At 41.4% G+C, this 24,277-nt stretch overlaps 1 protein-coding gene across 2 annotated transcripts in view; it reads right to left on the bottom strand.

Moving 5' to 3' along the window:
• The window catches only part of CLCN5 (chloride voltage-gated channel 5), a 154,471-nt gene extending 133,501 nt beyond the window's left edge, over positions 1 to 20,970 (bottom strand). The window contains exons 1-2 of one of the 2 annotated variants that reach the window (XM_068534132.1): positions 20,822 to 20,970; positions 18,578 to 18,734 (exon numbers count right to left, since the gene is read on the bottom strand). In XM_068534132.1, coding sequence (XP_068390233.1) covers positions 18,578 to 18,593 — 16 coding nt within the window. In that variant the 5' untranslated portion in view covers positions 18,594 to 18,734; positions 20,822 to 20,970. Of the gene's footprint in view, positions 1 to 18,577; positions 18,735 to 20,092; positions 20,156 to 20,821 lie in introns of those variants that run through there. The other variant, XM_068534133.1, reaches the window with a different exon arrangement.
• Between the last annotated feature and the right edge of the window lie 3,307 nt (positions 20,971 to 24,277).

Below are 24,277 nucleotides of genomic sequence, written 5' to 3'. Positions count from 1 at the left end.
TAAGATATTTAAGTTTTAGAGCCCATGATATTTTTTTCTTTAACGTTAGAACCCTGGCTTTAATTTACTGATCAAAGTTTCCAATAAACTATCCATCACTTTATTCTCCTCCAACAAATCCCCTTGCTTCCTCTTACTCACTTAACTGCTCACAAGTTCTGGTTCCCAGTGACTGGGCCCTATACCCAGTCATCCACCCTTTCATCTAAAGTTTTGACAGAGGGTTATTCTACCTCTTTGGGATTAGAACTGGGAAGGAGTACTAATGAGAGCTTATCAGCCATAAAATAATAGGATCAACCAAACATATAAGGAATATCTTTAATGCGATGGGGACACAAAAACAAATACATATTAGACAATGAAAGAACCACAGAATAGAAACAACCACAGAAAGAATCACGTCAACCACATGCCCAAAGTCATTCAGCTAACTCATTTGATAGGCTGATAGTAGAACGTTCAAGTTAAGGGTATTCAGATTGCGGTTATAGATGAAAAAGTAGAGTTCAGAGCTAAGTTTACGGGTTTGGGACTCAACACCTGGAAGGTAGGACACCAACATGATAATGGTGGTTACCACTGAGGAGGAGGTTGAAAGGGAACTTTCACTTTTTACTCAAGATGCTTCTATATATATTTTTTTAAAGATAAACATGTAATCATGTGTTACTTCTATAATTAAAAACCAAAATAGGTGAAGCCAGAAGAGAAGACAAAATTTCACAGGGAGAGAATATAAAGGGAGAAAAGGCAAAGAACACTCCCAAATACGGATATAATTAGGGGGCAGAAGGAAGCAACAGCAGGAGAGGCTGGCAGAAAGAGAACTAGCAGAGTACAACTCTGTGGGCAAGGGAGGGAAGTTTCAAAAAGGAACTGGAACTGTCAACAGAACCAAAAAGGGAAAGGGGGAGAAAAATAAGATGGCAGAACAGAATTTAGATCTGAAAGAGGCTTCTTAAAAATCATAACCTTCTCCCTATATTTTGCCACTCAATCTTTGAGAAAATTGAGGCCCAGAAAGGTTAGGCTGCTTGCTAGATAGGTATTAGTAGCTAGAGGGCACAGCAAAGGGAGACCACAACATGTTTATGGATAGTCTAGCGAATGGGTCCAGTGGAAAGAAAGAAAAGATACCAGAAGAAAAGGGGGGATAATTGGATATGTGCTACCTGGAATAGACAGGAAGAGATGGGACTGAAGACAGAAGGAAACAAAAATAATACAACTTTTCCTCTGAAGCGGGATAACTTGTTTCCTTTTTCATTTGGGTTGTTAGATTGGGAGGTCAGGGGACTCACTCAAAGTACTTGGGTTTCCCCAGAACTTCACCCTTGGCACCTTTCCCCTCTCAAACTATACACACACCCTAGACTCCATTTACCATCTTTACATGAAAGACTCCCAAATCTCTATTACACAGCCCAAACCCTCTCGTAAGCCCCAGACCTGGGGGAGATGAATCTCTACTTGGATATCTATAGGCATCCAAACTGAAATCTCTGTCTCCACAAGTCTACTCCTGCTCCAGTGCTCTTTGTCTCAGTGGAAGGCCCCACATGATGAATGATATTAGGCAAATTACTGAACATCACCTCTCATTATATCTTTGTAAGCAAGATGAAAAAAAAAAATTCACTGGATGACAATAAAGTTAGAGTCACAGCTGTTAGAGCAGCCTTACTCAGTAAGTGTCCCTTAATGTCTTAATGGTAAGTTGTACGTCTTCAATTAGCCTCGTTCAGCTCTATGCCAAGTGTAGCAGTCACTTGTAGACCACCTCCAATCATTCCTACCTCCTGGTGTCCATGCCTTTGCCTTGAGTGTGGGTGGACCTGTGAGTAGCTTCTAGCCAACAGAACACAGCAAGGATGATGGATGTCACTCCCATGATTATTATAATTCCTTCTTGCTGTGGTGACATAGAGACTTTATGGTTTGCTGGCCTTGAAGAAGTAAGCTGCTATGTTTTAAAGTGCCTTTGGAGACGGCCATGTAGCAGGGAACTACAGGTGACCCCTAGGATCTGAGGGCCTCAATCCTACAACCAACTAAACAACTAAATTCTGCCAACAGCCATGTAGGCTTGGAAGAAAACCCCAAGGCCTCAGATGAGACTTGTGGTCCCAACCAACACATTGATTGCAGCCTGAGAGACTGAGCAAAGGACCCAGCCAAGCCATGACAGACTTGACCCACAGAAACTGTGAGATAATAAATGGGTATTGTTTTGAGCCACGAAGCTTGTGGTAATTTATTATGCAGCAATAGAAAACTAATATACCAAGCAATATTTTATTAATTACTTGGATAAAGATATTCATAAAATATGTATAATAATAATGCAAAAACTAACAAGACGAACAAGAAATAAAAATTTAACTACATTAATGTTTAAGTAAAAGCCTAGATAGAAAGGTTTTTGTAAATAAAAATAATTAAAAAGAGAGAGAGAAAGAGACAGACAGAGACATACTTGGAGTAAGAAGTAGGCCTTGGGCTCATAACAAGCTCATAGTAAGATGTAGCTGCCAAAAACTCAATACTATTTGAGGCCATATTAATAAGTATAATGGACAAAAGGAGAGCAGTCATATTGCACCATATGAACTGGTCAAATCAAATCAATAACTATTTCCTGGGTGCTTCTATTTAAGGCATTAGGAACATGTATGTTCCTGTCCCTCAAGTATTTTCCACTCTTTCTGGGGAGCTAAACATTTCAATAAGTTAAACCATAATAAAGATTTTAAGAAGCAGCTTAAGACAATGATAGAAAAGATATTATACGGCAGGCATTAGAATTCATCTGGCAGTTAGTTAAAGGCAGTAACAGAAGCAGAAGTTCAGAAGAGGGAGACAACACGTCATTATCAATATTATGATTACTGTTTTGCTGATATAATATAAAAGTGAGTGTATTCAACACTGGGATTCAATTTCACATTACTGAGCACAAGCTCTCAAATTTTGAAAAGATGGAGGTAAAAAAACCCATTCAGACAAGCTGTGCTATTTCACGGGCTTTTTAGTGACAGGTAACACTACATTTTACAGATGAGTAAATACTGGCAAAGGAGGGTTAAATAATTTGTTGATTATAACCCAGTAAGTCAACTGTACTGAGCAGCAGATTTTCTCTTAGTCTAGAATGCTAATGAAAACTCACATTACCTTTCTACATTACAATGGCTACTTTTGGTTAACAATGTTTTCACTAAATAATTTGAAATCCTGAGTTGTCCTTTACTCTTCTTCTCCCTCCAAAGTTGACCGGTAATCAAGCTTTGTCATGTCGTCCTTTGTGATGGCTCTCACATTTATCCCTTCCTTTAATTCCCCCAAATTATCATCTTATATCCAGGCCCTCACACTGTTCTACCTGAATCTCTTTCAGCGATCTCCTAACTAATCTCTGCAATTCCAGTATCTCCTTCCCATCTGCCTTACATAGTTCTAACCATGACATTCTCTGCAAAAAGTCCTTCAATTGCCCCCCCCCACCCCGCCCCCATTGCTTGCAGAATGAGGTATGGATCTCTTAGTTTGCGAGCCAGAGTTGGATTCAAGTCCTGGCTCTACCACTTCCTGCTATGTGACTTAGAGCCTCGTTTTTCTCGTTTGTTAAACGAGGATAATACCAACTGCCTCATATGTCTTGGTTTTCCTGGATCAGTCTCTGTCTAGACCAATGCCATTTGATTAAAAGTGTCCTGGTTTTGACATTAAATAATTTGGTCAATAAAGGGTTGTTATGAGGATTTAATGAGACAATGCATATAATGCATATAACAGGCCTGGCACGACACTTTCTTTTCTCATTCTCTCAAATGTACCTTGTACTATGCTGCCTGAAATCGAATCTCTAACATCAACAACTATAGAAGAACCTACCCCATACTACCCGGTCTACCTCAGGTGCCACCTCCTCACCTTTGCCTAACTCCTATGGTATTCTAAACCTCTCTTATCATGTGTATCTAACACTAGCTTGGGTCACGGTTATTTCTACACGTCTTAACTTACGCAGAGATGAGCTGTGGGGAGGACGGTGTTTACTTCTGATTCCTCTTAGTCCCACTTGTGACACCTAGCAGTGTCTTTCACACAAAAGATACTCACTACGTTACTTACATTTAGGAAGAATCCAGAATTTTGGCCACAAAATTCCATTTCACTTATCCATCGACTGTTTATTAAAGCCTTCTGCTTTCTTACTGCCTCGAGATCGTTTCACTTCCTCATTAGTACCACAGCAAGGTCACTAGAGCCAGACTGCCTTGGATCTAGGCTCTATCAGTTACCAGTTAAAAATGCATGTAACAGGACTTCCCTGGTGGCACAGTGGTTAAGAATCCGCCTGCCGAGGCAGGGGACACGGGTTCGAGCCCTGGTCCAGGAAGATCCCACATGCCGCGGAGCAACTAAGCCCATGCGCCACAGCTACTGAGCCTGCATTCTAGAGCCCATGAGCACAACTACTGAGCCCACGTGACACAACTTCTGAAGCCCACGCGCCTAGAGCCCATGCTCTGCAACAAGAGAAGCCACCGCAATGAGAAGCCCGCGCACCGCAACGAAGAGTAGCCCCCACTCACCACAACTATAGGAAGCCCATATGCAGCAACGAAGACCCAGTGCAGCCAAAAATAAATAAATAAAATAAATTTATTTTTAAAAATGTACGTAAGGCACTTGGAAGAAGCACACAGCAAGTACTGGATAAATGATAGCCATTATTATTTGACCTCAGTCAAATCAGAACACTTTACTATGGAGTGAGGCCTCTCAGCAACATTTTCTACACAGGGCAGTCAACTTCTGGCTCTCAGCAGATACAAGGTCCAGCCCATTTGTCGCTCAGGACCTTCTCTGTCTTTCTAGGATTTCTGTTTCTTGTCCCAGTTTCCCCCTCCTTTATGCCTAGTCCAAGCTGGGGCTGTTTCTTACAGCTTCTCTGATCACCAGCAAAGACAAGAATCTTCCTGTCTGGTTCTCTAAGCATAACTTCCAGGTCCAGGTTCAGGTTCAGTCTAAAGCCACACTCCAGGCAACTCCTCATGCTCTATGGCTTCGCCAACCAGAAACATCTCTCAAAAGTTGCACTCTTTATGATTCCAGTCTTTCTACACCAATCTACAGCCTGAAATTGCTTAGCCTTTCTCACTCCAGCCTCTGCCACCTGCCCAATTACACATACAATTATACATCCTAGAGTAAAACATGTCTTGCTTCTTAACCCATTTTTAAGTCTTCTACCATCCATCACCTGGCTAAAATTCCAAATGTTAGAGAACGAGGGTCAGTTAAGACTGGCTAGTGACTCGTCTCTACGTGCACACAATTGAGTGAAGGAAATATTCATTACACCAAACCAAGAGGACATTCAGCTAGAAATTCCGTTTCCCTCTTGTAGCTCAGGCAAAAGCCTTCTTTTGGTGAGGGGAGAGTGGGCTAAAATGAGCCTGAAGCGTTTGAGGATTTAATTTAATCAAAACTTTATTACGTAAATATAGTCAACTTAAATCTTCTCTGCTTCAAACTTAAGACTATACCTGCATTCCTCCTCAGGTCCTTAAGCAAAAAGCTCGAGAGATTGTAGCCTAGCATTCACTTACAATATTTAAACAAGTTGAACAAGAACAACTATTTATCCAGACACGGAGACACTTAATTGTTTAATTGTGGCCTAAAATACAATTACTATGCAACTTAGGTATTAAAATACCCACAGATCAAAACTAATGACATAATTAAAATGGCTTCATCAAAAAAAACAACCTAACGAAATCCTGATTTTTACCTAATTTTATCTCACTTTCTCAGCATTAAGCTTTAAACACAGCCACACCCACCCCACACCACCCCCCAAGCCTCCTGGTCATGATGATTCCCTGGTAGCTTTCCGAGGCCTTAGATTTGCCCAAACTCTGCCTCTGGTGCTTCAGACCTGACCTTTCACCTCAACCACTATTACACCTTTTATTTCTTAGTATAATAGTGTCAAGAAAAGAATTGTGTGGAATACAGGTTTTATTTAAAGTTTATTATTTAAAGGCATTATAGCTTGTTGTAAACAAGTCAAGCAGTATAGAAAAGTGTCAAGTGAACATGAAAAAACCCTAGCCATCCCTAATCCACAAGTAACAACTGATAATTGTGTCATGTGCATCATTCCAGAAAATGTCTATGCATATGTAAGTATACATATTTACAAAGTTAGATCTATCTATCCTATAACTCTCCCCTTCTTTTTGCTGTACAGATGGGATCATACAATACCATTCTGCACCTTTCTTTTCCCACTTAAAATGTACCTGGGACATCATTCTCTGTCATTATACAGAGAGCTACCTTACTCTTTTTAATGAAATACATGCCATAGTGCGTATACACCGTTATTAATATAACCAGTCTCTCATGATGGACATCATGATTATCGACAGTGAAAAAATGGCAACAACGAGGCAACTAACATCCTTGTAACATATACTTTTGTGCAGTTCCTTTTTAGACTATTCACCTGGACAAAAGGTGAATTTTACATTTTGATAAGGACTTCCAAGCTGCCCTCCAATGGGCTCTAACAATTTATACTCCCACCAACACTGCACAGAGGGTGGGCTTTTTAAAATCAATCACCTGGTCTGAAGTTCCTGCAGCTCAAATAGGGAACTAAATATTTAACACAAAAATAGCAGCACACTGATGATTTTTTTACATCTTTTACTTTATTTAACACAGTCTAGAAAACCAGGTACCATGGCTGGTGGCAGTCACACCTTGCTCTGATTAGCCTGATTAGCCTTGCCCCATCCAAATGCAAATTCAGAGGGTACTATTCCTCACAATTCATCCAGCTCTTCAATAACGAATTCTTTAGGCTCTTTAGGCGCAGAGATTTCATTGAGTGAATTCAGCATAGAAGGGAAACCTATACTGCTCCTGGCAACACAATTATCTCTAACACCAGAAGTACTACATAATGGTGTGATATAAGGTGGTTTCCACTCACCCATAATTAGTTAAAGGCATTGGCAATGGAGGCACACTTTGAATATCTAAGAAATAAGTACATTAGCGTATTCATGGCATGGGATGATCTGGCTGGGAGATTTTGCTAGTTTAACAATTTGGGTTTTTTTCCCCCAGTGGTAGTGAACATCTGTAAGCATCACTGCACAGAATCTAGTGAATCGCATCTAGAATAACACTTGTTTAACATTTTACATTTTGCAAAGCACTTTAGCATATCTTACCTTCTTTCATCTTCATGGCAATCGTGGCAGGAAGGCCAGGCAAGTATTACTCATTAAACAAAGACTCAATGAACCCATAGTATGTGGCAGGCACTCTCTGCTAGACAGCTGGTATGCAAAGGTGAATGAGACACTACCCTCTCCTTCACTGATACCCTGCCCTGTCCAATCTATCTGCAAAGCCTCTACACTGCACTTAAGATACTTCGTTACATGGCCTACAAAACCCTGTGTACCAGCCCCTGCCCACCCTTCCAATTTCTTTCTTTCTTTCTTTCTTTTCCTTTGGCTGTGCCACGCAGCTTGCAAGATCTTAGTTCCCTGACCAGGGATCAAACCTGTGCTCCCTGCAGTGGAATCGTGGAGTCTTAACCACTGGACCACCAAGGAAGTCCCCACTCTTCCAATTTCATCCCATGCCCCTTTATATCTCCTTCACTATGGTACAGCCCCCCTGGGCCATGCTAGGGAAGAATTCAGGTTCTTTCCACCTCAGGGATTTCCACTTTGTTTCCTCTGCCTGGGATGCTCTTCCCCCAACTCTTCACCTGGATAACTCCTGCTTATCTTTCAGTCTCAGCCAAACTTGTCACTTCTTCCCAGACCCTCCCTCCCAATAAATTATGTCTCATTTATTATTCTTTTCCAGAGGACATTATAGCACTCATGACACTTCACAATGAAATATTTGTGTATTTATTTGTTTGCATTCCAACTCCCCCATATGACTGTAAGACTTAGGAGGATAAGAATCATGACTTTTGGGGCCACTACTATACCCCCAGCACCCACCTAACGCAGTGCCTGGCACATGGCAGACGCAAAAACAAAAGTACTAAACAAAAATAGTCAATGCCTTCAAGGGATATACAGTATAGTGGGGAAACACACAAAGAGAGGAAAGGCGGATTTTACCAGAGGATGGGCAAGGTTTCAGGAAAGGCTATAGAGAAGAGATGACCTCTGAGCTGATGGCTGAAAGATAAGTAGACGTTTGCCAGGAATGTGACCTACTGAAATGCTCTAAGGCCACCAAAGGTGGACTGCACGTGGGGAAGAGAAAGGACCATGTGATGCCACACAGAATTTTGGCTTTGATGTCTGGGTAGATGGTAGTTCAATTAATACAGCGAATGTAAGAAGAAGAGGTTCTACTATTATTATTTATTACCAGGGTCCAGAACCCAAGGAAAACAAGCCCTTGGCAGAGTTGGGCATTTGGATGGTGGTCATTCCCCTGCCAACCTGCTTCTCATCACTCTCAAGCTAAACAGGAAAGATCATGATTTCAACCTGGGAATATTCAGTGCTTAGTCATAGGTGGCCAGACGGCAGGCCAGGCCAAGGAAAGTCAGTGGAAGGACCACTGACCTTAGTACAGACAGGGCCAGGGGGTTCCTATACATCTGAACACTTTTTATGGCCAGGAGATGTCAATGATGTAATTTAGCGTGCTTATCTTTTTGTGTGGGGGCCAGAAGAAGAAAAGAAGAGGTGGGGAAAAAAGGAAAAAAAAAAATTTTCAGTGCCCAGAATATCTCACACGCCTGATAACATCTATTTCATTGCCACTAGATCGTCCCTGTCCCGGATTTATTTCTATGTTGCAATTTCTGTGATGCTCTTCATGGAAGTAGTCAGGGCAGAAATCCTAAATAAACACAGTAAAATGCTACCTCACCCCTGAATGGTATTGGGTTGAAAAGCATGAAAATATGTCATTACTAAGGGGGTTACCTCATCCTATTAACTCCTCAACAGCTTCTCTGGTCTGACCACAGGGCTATAAATACCTGCGTGTTAACAGAAGGTAGGAAGAAGAAGAATCTGGCATTTGTTGCCACCCGTAGTGAAACTTTCTAGACCCCCCTCCCCCTTCCCCGCCACACAGAGAACAGCGTTACATGAAACAGGAAGCTTTGAATCATAATTCTGGTTAAAACCTAAGGAACCTATAGTTTATTTCAAAAATGCTAACAGAGGCACAGGAAAAAGAAAAACACATCCTGGAAATCTCAATGACGAAACAATGCTTTGGGGGAAAAAACCCTAAACTTTCCAAAGCAGCAATAAAGTAGGAAAAGCAATAGTAGGGAAAGACTAACACTTAGCAGAAAATTATAAAATAGCCAAGCCTGGGGGAATGGGGGCAGTGTAATGCAGTAGGGCTAACAGACTGGCATTCCCATGTGACAGCTGTATGATCCAGAATGAGTCTCCCTGGGCCTCAGTTTCTTCCTTTGCAAGATGAGACACTGGAAACAGATCACCTCAAAAGATACTTTCCAGTTGAAAGATGAAAACTCTAACTCAAAAAGATACATGCACCCCAACGTTCACAGCAGCACTATTTACAATAGCCAAGACACGCAAGTAACCTAAGTGTGCATCAGCAGATGCATGGATAAAGAAATACACACACACACACGAATATTACTCAGCCATAAAAAAGAATAAAATAAAGTCATTTGCAGCAACATGGATGGACCTAGAGATTATCATACTAAGTGAAGTAAGTCAAAGACAAATATTATATGATATCACTTATTTGTGGAATCTAAAAAATAATACAAATCAACTTATTTACAAAACAGACTCACAGACACAGAAAACAAACTTATGGTTACCAAACGGGGGGGGGGAATAAATTAGGAGTATGGGATTAATAGATATATGCTACATATATAAAATAGATAAACAATAAGGATTTATCGTATGGTGCAGGGAACTATATTCAATATCTTATAATAACCTATAATGGAAAAGAATCTAAAGCTGTATACCTGAAACTAACACAATACTGTAAATCCACTATAGTTAAATGAAAAATAAAATAAAATGGGGGGAGGCTTCCCTGGTGGTGCAGTGGTTAAGAATCCGCCTGCCAATGCAGGGGACACAGGTTCGAGCCCTGGCCCGGAAAGATCCCACATGCCGTGGAGCAACTAAGCCCGTGTGCCGCAACTACCGAGCCTGCACTCTAAAGCCTGCATGCCACAGCTACTGAGCCCACGTGCCACAACTACTGAAGCCTGCGAATCTAGAGCCCATGCTCTGCAATAAGAGAAGCCACTGCAATGGAAGCCCGCGCACTGCAACAAAGAGTAGCCCCCCGCTCACCGCAACCAGAGAAAGCCCACGTGCAGCAACGAAGACCCAACACAACCAAAAATAAAAACAAATAAAATAAACTAATTTAAAAAAATAAAATAAAATAAAATGTGGGGGAACTCTTCATTATAAATGAATTCTAGCTTAAAAAAAAACAGAGGGATGATAAAATTAGAAAAATTATCATTTTTCAACAATTCAGGTAAAGATCGCCAATTAATGCTAAAACTACTGGATGAATGATTTGGGAAACAGGATATTCACAAGGTCTTAAAGTACCATACCATAGATTTTTTTTTATTAATTATCTATGAAAAACAGAACCTCAGCAATGAAGAGATATGGCAGACACCTCCTTAATAAGTGATTACCTTAGCATCACCAATAATGGTATAAACTGACATTACATGTCTTCAACCAAAATGTAATGCAGTGGGACACACACAACATCATCTATGTAATTTTCTTGCCAAAAGCACAGAACTGGAATCTAATCTCAAGAAAACAATCACACAAAGCCAGACTGAGGAATGTTTTACATGACAATTGTCCTGGACTCTTCAAAACTGTCAATGTATTGAAACAAACAAAGGAAAAGGAACAGGGGATTAAAGGGACAGATAATCAAATACTTCCTCCTTGATTGGATACTAAATGCCCCCTCAAGAAATGCTATAAAAGATATTTTAGGATAAATGAGAAAAATGTAATTATAGGCTATAAACTAGATAAAATTATTGTATAGATGATAATTCCCTGAGTGTGAACACTATTATTCTTGTGTAGGAGAAAGTCCTTGTTCCCCTGTTCTTTTTTTAATTAAAATTTTATACTGAGGTAAAAACTTTATTTGTAGATTCACATGCAATTGTAAATAGCACAGAGTAAGGCCATATACCCCTTGAAGTATGATTATTATTAACCCCATTCTACAGATGAAGAGGGTGAGGCCCAGAGATGAAATAACTTGCCCATAGCTATCAGTGACACAGCCAGGATACAAACCCAGGGAGTCTGTCTCCAGAGACTACACTTGACCCCAGAGGAGACAACTGAGGCTTTTGGAGCTTAGGGAACTCTGGCTACCAACTGGCAGAGCTGGGTTCAGATCCAGGTGTATCGGATTCCAAGGCCCATGTTCCTTCCACACTGTATGCTTGGGAAGGAATGACTGGCTCTTACAGAAAAAATTTCTGAAAGACTGGTTTTAGTTACCCCGTATTCAACGTTTTCCATCATAATCCTTCTCCCCCGCTCCCATTCTGCCCCACTGAGGAGGTGTGGAAGGGCAATAATGCAGAGAGACAAAGAAGTCATTTCTTGTACCTGCCGGAGATGAGACACACAGATACTAACGTTTTGATCAACAGAACAGAACCAGATGGCTTTTCCTAGGTGATGGTGGTCCAACTATCAAGCCACACAGACATCTAGATTTCACACTGAAGTTCTGTTATCAACTCACTGACTGCTTTGTGATGCTCCCCTTGGCCCCCAAGTGTTAGCTAAATCACCAGAGTGTTTACAAATACACTGTGATGTGCTTAAAAAAAAAAAACTGCAAAGTTGAAACTTACCTCCTTTGGATCTGAAGCCAACAGAACAGTTTCTCATTGCAACTGTTTTATTTTCACCCTTACCCTGACATATTTTGCCACTTCACCTTATTATGTAACTCCCACACTAAATTAAGTGTAATTTCTCCATTTTTGTACACTTTCCCTGTCCCCAATCTCACTCTCAATAGAGTTTTTGGAGTCAATAGGAGAGACAGCCAAAAATTACAAAAGTACTTGAGGAAGTATTAGTAGCAAAAAACTGCTCTAACCAAACCCTCAGGAGTTTGGTTGGTTTTTTTTTTCTTTAATTTGGAGGTAGAGGGGGCACAGAGAGGCTGAAACAGTTGTCCAGAAGCCCACACAATTCACTCCTTGTTGGAGGCACTGCTATTTTATACCTCACTTCCAAATTATTAAAAGTAATACATATTTATTACATAAAATTTGGAAAGTAAAAATAAAAGGGAAAAAATATAAATGCATCCTACTACCTGGGGATAGCCATGTCAACAACTCTGGATAATTCCCATCTATTCTGTATTTATTGTCACATTCATAGGTATTTTTTTTTGAAATATATTAGATTTGGTTTTTACTGCAGAGCACACATATCAGGGCAAAGTGCTACACACACAACTACAAATCATTTTTGGGAAAAAAAGCTATAAAAAAATAAAACTGCAACTGCTTTAGTTACGCAGTCCCAACTTGAGAAATCCACACTGGCAAAGGTGGATATACACATTCATAGGTATACACGTAACATGTAAAGACAGAGATACACAAACCTCCACTTAAATTGAAGACAGAAAAGGAATAATCCCATACTCTTCCATTATGTCCTGAAGATTTTCCTCAGCATTGGTCTTGATTTTTAATCTGTGGACCTGCCATAATTTACTAACATTCCCCTACTATGGAAATTGTCTTCAGTTTTTCACCATTTATAAATACCTTAGTATATAAAGCTGTGTACATATATCTGATATTTCCTTCAGAAATTATACCTTTAAAAATTAACAAGGAACCCATGTTATATACAGAAAAAATGGAAGATACAAAAAAGTAAAAATAAAGTCAACCGTAATTTCTTTTTAAAATACTTGTGTGACTATCCTCTTAGACTTTTCTTTGTACGAAACATACATGGACACAACACATATATTAATATGGGACCATACTATTAGTAAGAAAAAGTAACAGTTACTAATAATAGTTATCATGTATTAAGTACTTACCACACGCCAGGTACCGTGATTTTCTGATTTAATCCTTTCAACCGCACTATATATTAGCTCAGCAGTTCCCTAACTTGTCTGCACATTGGAATCACCAGGGGCTTCAAAATTCCCAGAGTGCTGCATCTCATTCCCAGAGATTCAGATTTAATCGGCCTGTGTGAGGCCTGGGCTTGGGTGGGCTTAAAAGATCCCCAGGTGATCCTAATGGACATACAAGTTGAGAACTGTTAGGTTCGCTGCTATTTTATCCCTCTTTTAACAGATGTGGAAGTTTGAGGAACACTAAGGTAAGTAACTTCCCAAAACCACGAAGCTCATAAAGCTGGGATTTCCATCCAGCTCTTAAGCCCAGAGGCCACACTGTTAACTACTGATAATTTGGGATGTGCTTCCCAACCCCACCATTTAACACCATATCATGAACCTATTTCTATGTTAATAAGTATAATAACTCCACAGTATCATCATTTTTAGTAACTATAGTATTGCATTGTATGAATGCATCAGAATGCAAGTGTTATCAATTTTCCCTAGTATAGAAAATGCCGCAATCGATATCCTTATTGATACGTCTTTGTGCACATCCTTCATTATTTCCTTAGGATGAGTTCCAAGAAAAGGAATTGCAGGGTGAAAAGGTAAACACGGTTTTTAAAGCTTTTGATGAATATTGCCAAATTGACATTCCCACCAGAAGTGTATGCAAATGCCTGCTCCCTCGTGTCCTTGCCAAAGCTGCGTTTTGTCATTCCTTTTTAATCACTGCAAATTATATTGGAGAAAAGAGTAGAATGCCATTTTAATTCCCCCTTTCTTTGACTACTACTGAGATAGAACATTTTTTCATGTTTATTGGCCATTTGGATTTCTGCGTATGTATTTTCCTACTCCCATGCTTTGCACATTTTTTCTACTAAAATACTTGTATTTTTCTCATTGAGCTGTTAAGTCTTTATATATTAAGGATAATGAGTCTTTTTGCAACTGTTTCCAGTTTTCTCATTAACTTTATGGTTTTGTGCAGAAATTTTAAATTTTCACACAGTTAAAACTTCATTACTCTACCTTTCATATTATGCATACAAAGACCTACCCTATCCCAAGATTATATGAGTATTCTGTATTTTTTCAGTTTCTTTATAATTTCTTTTTTTAACTTTTAATTCTTTAATGCAGCAGTTCCCAAACAGGATTACACATCAGAATTGCTTACAGCACTTCTTTAAATGCTCAGGTCTTAAGACTGAATCACAACTGGGGGGGATGAGAATTGAGCAGGAATTTTTTTTTAACATCTTTATTGGAGTATAATTGCTTTATAATGGTGTGTTAGTTTCTGCTTTATAACAAAGTGAATCAGCTATACGTATACATATATCCCCATATCTCCTCCCTCTTGCGTCTCCCTCCCACCCTCCCTATCCCACCCCTCTAGGTGGTCACAAAGCACCTAGCTGATCTCCCTGTGCTATGCGGCTGCTTCCCACTAGCTATCTATTTTACATTTGGTAGTATTTATAAGTCCATGCCACTCTCTCACTTCGTCCCAGCTTACCCTTCCCCCTCCCCGTGTCCTCAAGTCCATTCTCTACGTCTGTGTCTTTATTCCTGTCCTGCCCCTAGGTTCTTCAGAACCATATATATATATATATATATATATATATATATATATATATATATATATATATATATATATATATATTTAGATTCCATATATATGTGTTAGCATAAGATATTTATTTTTCTCTTTCTGACTTACTTCACTGTGTGACAGACTCTAGGTCCATCCCCCTCGCTACAAATAACTCAATTTCATTTCTTTTTATGGCTGAGTAATATTCCATTGTATATATGTGCCACATCTTCTTTATCCATTCATCTGTTGATGGACACTTAGGTTGCTTCCATGTCCTGGCTATTGTAAATAGAGCTGAACAGGAATATTTTTAAAAGGCAATTCCGATGCACCAGCCTCCTTTATTAAGAAACCCTATTTTAATCCTTCAAAATTTACGTTGGTGTCATTTTTCCAAGTTACTTCAGCACATTTGTTAAATAAAGCATTTCATAAGCTTGAAATGCTACTTTTATCCTCGTTGGTAAGTTCCGTGAGAGCAGAGCCCATACCTGTTTTTACTGACCACTGCATCTCTAGAGCTCAGCATAGTGCCTGGTGCACAATTGGTGCTTGATGTTAATTGAATAAATAAATGACACCTGACAACACAAGTCTCCACTCTCATCCCGCCCTAAACTGGCTAGTATTCTCTTCAATATTTCCTTGACCATTAGACCAATGAAACTGATGTTATTAATGATGACCCTGAGTTATCAAAGATATTAAATTATGCTCAGTACACTCTGTTTAAAGTGGCCAGGAAATGTCTTAGAGGACTCCATCAAACGAAGTCAAAAATAATAATGTTAGCCATGTTTAAGAGGCATGGGAATTCGGATCCAATTATCCATGAAGGAACTAGACAGGACTGACCCAAAAGACTAACGACACTTGGTTTCCTCTAGCTTTTAGAGTTCCTCTACTAGATCCAGAGATTGACTCAGAGCTCCCTTGAGCTGGGGACAGGCCCACACATTCTCTCTTCCACGAGTCCATGGAAAGAAAATTGGAATAGGGAATCAGGAGACCTGGGTTTTAGTCCTATCACTACTATTAACCTGTTTGACCGTGGGTATGTCACTTAACCTCTAGGGGTTTGGCTAGATGTTTTCTAAGGATCTCTTCATATCTAAACCTCTACATAAAGACCCAAACAGACTACTACAGGGCAGGCCTTCCAAGGACAACCTGAAATTCCCTCCACAGAACAGGGTGCCAGGCCCACTCCAGGCTATAGCAAATAATAATGATAGCAGTAGAAGTAGTAGTAGTAGTAATAGTAATGGGAGTAGTAGTAACAATAACAGCTATTGCTAAGTTTTACTAAGCACTTATATGATAGACAATATTCTAAATGTCTTACTCCTAATAATAATGGCACACATTTATATGACACTTACTATGTTCCAAGTGTTTTGTTTAATATTAACTAATCATCACAACAGCCTTATAAGGTGAGTTCTATTGTTATCCCCATTTTACAAAAGAGAAAACTGAGACACAGAGAGATTAAGGGACTTGCCCAAGGTCTCACAGCTACCAAGTGACAGAACCAACGGAGTTGAACCTAGACCCATACTTTTAACTACCATACCGCCACCCAAACTATCATTGTACTATGCTTGTCACTTCAGAGGTTGCAGAAAACAAGGAATGATTGCAGTTACTTCTGTGGAATACTCCCCTCTTCACTAATGCTAGAAAAATTGTTTTCCTCCAATGTAATCTTAAGCAGATCGGATTTCAGGGCCTGAGATAGCAAAATATATTACTTATTAAGAAATTATGACATTTTTATTAAGAATTGTTATCCATTAAAATGTTTTTATTATAAATCATTAACTACTGATGACATTTCCATTAAACAGAGAGAAAACACACAAGCTCTTTATGCATCATTAGGAACAAAACTTTAGCTCCCCACTTACACAAACTCTAATTCTATACTTTCAGGACTGTCTTTTAAACATTGACCTGACAGCTCACAGGTGTCTCAAACAAAACAGGCCAAGCCAAACGCGGCGCACTAACTTCCCACAGTCCCCATGCCCCTCTCACTACCTCCCACGTTCCCCATCTCAGTGAATGGCACCACCGGCCCCAGGCACCCAAACTGGCTGTCAACCCAGGCTCGGTTCCTCCCCGCATCTAGTCACAGGACGTTTCTAGAATTCATCCCATTCTCTCTATCCTTGCTGCCCCTGCTTCCGCTCAGACCCTCACCATCTCTTCCCTAAACCACTATACCAGAAACCTCCCAACTGCCTCTTGGCTTTCATTCTCTCCGGCTCCAACCCCACCTCAACATTGCTGCCAAAGTAATCTTTCTAAAACAAAATCTGATTATGTTACTTCCCTGTTTAGAATCTTTGTCTTCGGGATAAAGTGTAAAATCCTTCCTAGGACATACAAGGTTCTTTGTTATCCAGCCTCCGACTACCTTCCCTGCTTCATCTGAGGTCGTGGCCCACACATCTCACACGAGGCCAACAGAGCAACTTGGAAGTTCCCAAACAGTGCTTCTCTGTCTGCCCAGAATGCAATTCTCTCAGTTGCCCATCTGGCAAACTCCCACTCATTTTTTTTTAGCCCAGCTCAAAACTCACAGCTCATCATGCTTTTCTCTGGACGTCCATCGCATTTTGCATCTCTCCCTATTATAACACTTATTCAACCTGACACAATTATTAGTTTGTATGTTTGTCTCCCCCATAAGACGAGGAACCCTCTAGGGTTCTGCATCTTACTCGTCTCTGTATTCTACTTGTTGAATGAAAGAATGCCTCAGGATTTAAACAAGAATATTCAAACTCCTCCTGATAAATGCCCATTGTGTGAGTCAAAGCAGGGATACAGGCCGAATCTCACGTCAAAAAGTATCTTTAAATTGACAACACTCACACATCAAAAATTCTTGTTACGGCTGTAACCAACAGGAGACAGTTTTAAAAGATACATTAGACCACCAACAAACCTACCTATTGAATATTTATGGACATTCAAGCTCCTTTCATTCTACTGCATATAAGTGGCCCTTAACCTTTTGTGGGTCACAGACCAATTTGGGTAGTGTTTGTCCACCATTTCTTAAACCCATATTCCCTTTTGATAAACATAAAAATCCCACACACCCCTGGAGATTCTGATACTCTCCCAAAGGGCACCATCCCCAACCCCACCAAAAAAAAAAAAAAAAAGGAACTTTATATGTGGTAAGAATTCACAGGTTCACAAGAGATATAGTCTATCAGGCAAGACATCACTGAGCTTTGCTCTCAAGTCATTCCATAATATTAAAACAGGCATTTCCCTTCTATCACCAAATATAATCATTATAATGCTAAATATGCTTTAAAGTCTTTACTGGGAAGAGGAAGTCAAGGAGGTGCTGACATCTGTCTCCCCCACCTTTGAAAACCTTATGATAGAAATTTGCCGGAAACAAATAAAAAACAGAAATATGAAAAAATATCCTCCATCTCCTCACCTATAACCCCCACAAGCACATGTTCAAATGAAGGGAGTTCTTTGAAAATGCTCCTGGCACTACATTTTCCCGCTACTCCTACCCCCCCACACACACACCCCTCCACCTCTACTTTAAAATAATCCGAACTTCCAGGTAGCAGCAACTCCTTTTAAACCAATATGCTTTGTCCTGGCGAAGACAAAGGGTTAAATTAAAGAAACAGCTGCCTGGCTGCCTGCCACTGGCTTGGAGGGTTGGGTTGGGATAGAGAATGAAGGAGGAAAAACCAGTTGGAGGCATAAGTGCTAACATCTTACCCTGCCACATGGCCATCTTGATCCTATTCTCTCCCACACTGGGGTCACACGCTCAGAGTTTCCCGGACCCCCCAGTTTTGTAGGGAGACTCCACTGGGATGTAGATGGAACAGCAGCTGTGTCGTCTTGTTTTCTGCAAGATGCTCAAGCCCAGAACCTGAAAATGTCAACAGGAAAACAAATACCTAAATGAAAAACATTCAAATCCTTGAAAATCATCTCCTGTCCCTCTCTGGACCTCTCTTTCAAAGATAAGCAGACATGGACAGTGTTAAGTTTCCACCTAAGCAACAAGGTATCACTGAAAAAAGAATGCAGAGATCTAGAGTCAGTTAATATCGCCCTTGAGTGCTGTCCAATTCTGCATGAATCACTGGATCTTCAGTAAGTGGGTTTCAGAATCTCAAAGGATGGGTGGTTGGATGAGATAACCATTAAGTGTCTCTCCTATCTCAAAGTTCCACACTTTGGGGAATGAAGAACAGCATAATATCCGATGCCCTCCCCACCCCCCCCCAAAACACCCAACTCTACAACAAAAAATTTGTAGAAAGGAGAGGAAATTTTGTGACTAAAACTTTTAAAACAAATCTCGTATAGGAAAAGAAAAGAAGGCATAATAAAAACTGAAGAGCGATGCCCTCGAGGTCGTGGTGCTTCCTCTCCGCTTCATTATATTTTCCCACATTTTGCCAATGTCCTGTAGAGAGCATAGACTGCTTTTAAAATCAGGAAAGAAAAGAACCAAAGGAAAAGAAAAATGTAAAAAAAGAATGCTAATTTAAGTAAAACCAAATTAATTCAGATAATTCCTATTTTTAAAATGTCAAATTCAGTCTTAGGACAGTACTACTTGGAAGGATATGAAAGGTGCTAGGAATGGGAGAAAAAAATGAAAGGTCTGACTACTTCGTTTGATTCAGAAGGTGAATATATTAAACGCTTTGCTTGTCCATTTAAACAAGTTCTTCATTAAGTCTTCCTTATGTAGCATACAAGCCAATCTGCTTTTTCTAAGAAAAAGTTCTCACCTTTTTGACCTGGGGAACTTCAAAGCAGATTGCTATTTACATAGCTTTCATACAAGCAACACCTCCATCCCTTAAGTGAAAACGCTAACGTATACATACTGAAGACTAATACGAACTTGAGAGCCATCATTTTGGCCTTTTTTAAATACTTTTTTTTAAAGGACTAAAGTGTGAATGTGTACACTAATCCCAAAAAGCCGACAGAGAAAAGACAACGCTTTGGATAAGGAAAGGCTTGCGAAGTCCAAGAAAACTAGGAACTCACAAAGTCCCAGGATGAATTCACCAGGAAAAAGCGCTCCGATGACTTATCTGGAACCTAGGACAGTTTGTTTTTGGTTTGCCTTTTTTTTCCCTCTTATTTAGCGCGCAGTTAAATAGTACTGATCCGCGCCTCGTGGGACCAGGAGAATTTAACATCTCCTTAGTCAAACCCGGGTAGTTGCCAATAAATGTATGAAGCGTTCGTAAAGCAGATTCTTACTGGCTTTTTGTACTCCACACTTCTGGATTTCCCTCACTTATTCGGGGTAGCTTACACTGACGTTATCACACGGGCACACGTACAACTTCACTCAGCACTCCTGGAAACTGATTTGCTCTGAAATATTAATAAAGTACACGCGCATCAATGTAAAGGTAAAGTTTTCCCTTTGGGGTGGGTGAAGGCGCTCAAGCGCAAGCCTGTAAATTCTAGAGAGAACCAGCTCCCCGCGTTAAGTGCGAAAAGGAAAACGCAGCAACTACTTTTCCGAGAGTCTGGACTCGGCTTCGCTACGACCCACACAAACCTGCCAGTCCAGAGCAGGATGGATAAGAACGGGGCCTCGACAGGGCTTTACCAGCCAAAGCCACCCTGCCCCAGTCCTGGAAAGGGGACGCCTGCAGCTAACCTCCCCCATTCAAAAGCGGGGCGGGCTTGGCGCGGCTCCGCGAGGAAACTTCGCTGGGACAGCGCAGGGACCCTGGCTCGGAGAATAGGGCTGGGCTCCCTGGAAGATGCCGCCCTGCACTGGCTAGAACTGGCCGGTCTAACTCCTCCGAGTGCCAAGCGGCAGCGGCCAGGCACGGGGAACCCCCATCTCCCGGGGACGGAGCCAGTGGGGGAGCGCTTCCCCTGTGTCGCTGAGCCCAAGGGGGTGCTCGGGGGTGGGCCGGGGGCCAGCGGCCCGCCAAGGACCTGCTGGGGTACGGACAGTCCATTTGTCTTTACCTGTCGCCGAGGTCCGGAGCGGCAGAGCCCGTGCCCGCCGCCGGCGGGCCGAGCGCTCAGTCGGCTCTGGCGTCCGGGACACTAAGTTGAGCGAGCGCCCCACGTAGCCTGCAGAGCTTCATTCACAGCCCAGCCAGGAGGAGGGGGAGCGAAGCGGGCGCGCGGCTCATGTGACAGACGCCTCGCAAGGATCGGCCAAGCACGGCCGCCGCCTGCGCGTGCGCACCCCGTCCAGCCCTCTCCCCACACCTCTGCCGAGGCGCGGAGGAGGTGATGCCCGCCCAGGAGGCAGCAGGGCGGGGAGAGCCGCGGAGAAGGCGGTGCTCAGAGGAGTTTCCGCGCGCGCAGCCGCAATAGGTCGGCCCTGCTCGCTGCCATATTTAATGAGGACTGGGCGGGTCCTAACCCAGTGCTGGGCGTGTCAACTGCTTTTGAAAAAAGAAATGCTCCTTTATGTTTCACTCTTTCGAGCCTACGGTATGGTTTTTTGGTTTTGTTCTTAAAACGAAACTGTTTATCCTGAGCTTCTGGCCCACAGAATAGTTAGTGGTAGAAATCTAATACTAATTACATTAGCTCACGTATTTTGAGCCTCTAATTATATGCCGGGCACTGTTCTAAGCCCTTTATTTTTTTCATCTCATTTAACGTGCACAATAACCCCACTGGGGTACGTACTATTATTTCTCCACTTTTTTTTTTTTTTTTTTTTTTTTGGCTGCGCTGGGTCTTCGTTGCTGCGCGCGGGCTTTCTCTAGTTGAGGCGAGCGGGGGCTGCTCTGTTGCAGTGCGCGGGCTTCTCATTGCGGTGGCTTCTGTTGTTTTGGAGCACTGGCTCTAGGCACGCGGGCTTCAGTAGTTGTGCCTCGCGGGCTCTAGGGCGCAGGCTCAGTACTTGTGGCGCACGGGCTTAGTTGCTCCGCGGCATATGGGATCTTCCTGGACCAGGGCTCGAGCCACTGTCCCCTGCGTTGGCAGGCAGGTTCTTAACCACTGCGCTACCAGGGAAGCCCTCTCCACTTTTATTCATAAGAAAACAGAGGCACAGAAAGGTTGTCCGAGCTCACATAATAGTGGTAGTATGAATAGTGATCAAATATAGTGATGCTTGTAACAGCCAACTCGATCCTCATAGTAACACTGGAAAATCTACACTGCGGTTTTTGGTATTGTCTCCATTTTAATAATTACAAAACAGAGGCTCAGGAAAGCAAAAATTACGGGACTGGTAAGGGGTAGAACTGGGATTCCAACCTAGGTCTACCTGACTCCAAAGCCCTTTGCCCTAGGTTTGGAAGAAACAGTCCCTCATTTTACAAAAGAGAAAACAGGCCCTTGGGGTTTGTTGACCTACTTAACATGATCCAGCTAATTATTTACTGGCAGAACTGAGACTAGAATTTATATAATCAATCCAGGTAATCTAAGTAGAACCCCAGTACGCTAATTCAGAGTCCACTGTAGTGAACAATTTTGAACGCCTGCTTTGGGCAAGCTAAGTGGTGTGGGATACAAAACCTGTATCCTAGACCAGTCAGCACTAGGCCACCAAGGACAAATCTATAATCAAAACAGTCCAGCTTTTGGACCTATTGCAACAAGGGAGACAGCACACCAGAGAAACCATGGGGCGTCTTACCAAACAAAGAAAAAGTCATTATGGTGTTGCGGGGAAGGGTGGAGTTTAAATGAATTTTAAACGAAGCATTGCTTTAGTAAGCTCAAAGCAGGGCTGTGTGAAGGGGTCAACATCAGGTCTGGACTTCGAAGTGAACCCAGAGTCCTGTTTCCTTGGGAACCACAAAGTAAAGATAGATGTGGAATGTTGTGTCCAGATACCCCTTATCTGAAGCTCTGCACCTGGATTGGAAATTGAGGCTGCTTCTCTGAATCCAAGAAACGTATGTACTCCAGACAAATGTGGGATGTTTTATTCTCACTGATATGATTTCAAGCAGCAAAGTTCCTGATAGTCTATGATTGTAGAAAACAAAGTTTCTCAGTGAGTAAAAAACATGGTGGTCACTCAGATACGGCGACTGTTATCCTCTTACAGCTGCAGCGTGTCTTTGGGAGAAATATTGTTCCCCATTAAATTTACAGCTGGTTTTGTCTGTGTCTGTTATTCCAGCCTGATGAAAGGCCACGTTTTTGCTTTCTCAGTCCAAGCTAATTTTTACTTTCTCACCTCAGAACATTTAGTCTCTGCCTTCAGGCACTGGCAGTATATAGGTGGGTGGGTGCATGGGTGGGGGATAGCCACAAGCGACTAGAAAGAATCAGGGCAGGTTGTGCTGAGTCCTCTGATGATGGTAAATGCAAGTGGAGGTAACACCTTGTACAAAGGTGTGCAGGCAGGAAATCACATATGAGGACCTATGAGTAGTCCTCTATGGTTGAAGCTTAGGGTAAAGAAGTGTACGGAAGTGGTAGGCGATGTAACCAGAAGGTAAATTGAGGCCCAGTTTTGGAGAATCCTGAATGTTGGACTGAGATTTGTACTTAATTCAGAAAGTGATTGAAAAAGAAGGTTTTTGAGCAAGGTAATCCCTTTATTGGGATGCTTCTTTTTTTGTAGTTGAGGTATAATTGACATATAACATTATATTAGTTTCAGGTGTGCTGACTCGCTATGATTACCACAATAAGTCTAGTTAATATCTGTCACTCTTCTTTAAGAAGGTGAATTTGGAGTAATTGTTCAAGGAGAGGTTGGTTGGTTGCTTGGTTTTGTCATTTCAGGATAGGAGAAACCAGAGCTTACCTGTAGGTTGAGCAGGAAGAGCCACTAGTGAAACAGAAATTGAAGAGGCAAGAAAAGGAGGGGATAAATAGTGGAGTAAAATACATGAAATAGAAATGAGATGCAAAATACAAGCTAAGCTTGGAAAAGATGCCTTTCCCTATGAGACAAGAAAAAGATGGTTGCAGGATGGCAATCTGGTTGGAAGTCACCACTGTAGAGCGAGCAAATATTGGCTTTACTTGGAATACGGGTTTATTTGGAAGAGCTTGGGCAGGAGTCATGTATGGAGAGTATGAGGGCTGCAGTACAGCCAGATGACCACGTGGTGTCGCCACTGACCGCTGACAGCTTGGAGGGCTCCTGTTTTAGGAGTACACTTCATAAAAGAACATTCTATCTTTTGCGAATTGCAAAACAAAACCAGTTACGTGAATGGACTCTGGAGCCCGACTGCCTGGGCTCAGAACCAACCAGACAGACACTTATTAGCTGTGTCACGTCGTTCAAGTTTCACTCTCCTTCAGGTTTCTTATCTGTAAAATGAATAATAGGATAAAATGTATTAATAGATTTTAAATAGTTGGAAAAGGTTAAGTGCTCAATAAATGTGAGCTAGTATTACTATTAATGGTGATGATGATTAATAAGGCTCCTTTGGATCCACAAGTTTTGCAGGAGTTATTTATGTGGTGAGTAATAAATGCCTATAC

Source organism: Eschrichtius robustus, chromosome X, assembly GCF_028021215.1.
Source record: "Eschrichtius robustus isolate mEscRob2 chromosome X, mEscRob2.pri, whole genome shotgun sequence".
NCBI lineage: Eukaryota > Metazoa > Chordata > Mammalia > Artiodactyla > Eschrichtiidae > Eschrichtius > Eschrichtius robustus.
The sequence above is the reverse complement of the archived record's forward strand: the minus strand, read 5'-3'. Positions and strand labels throughout refer to the sequence as shown.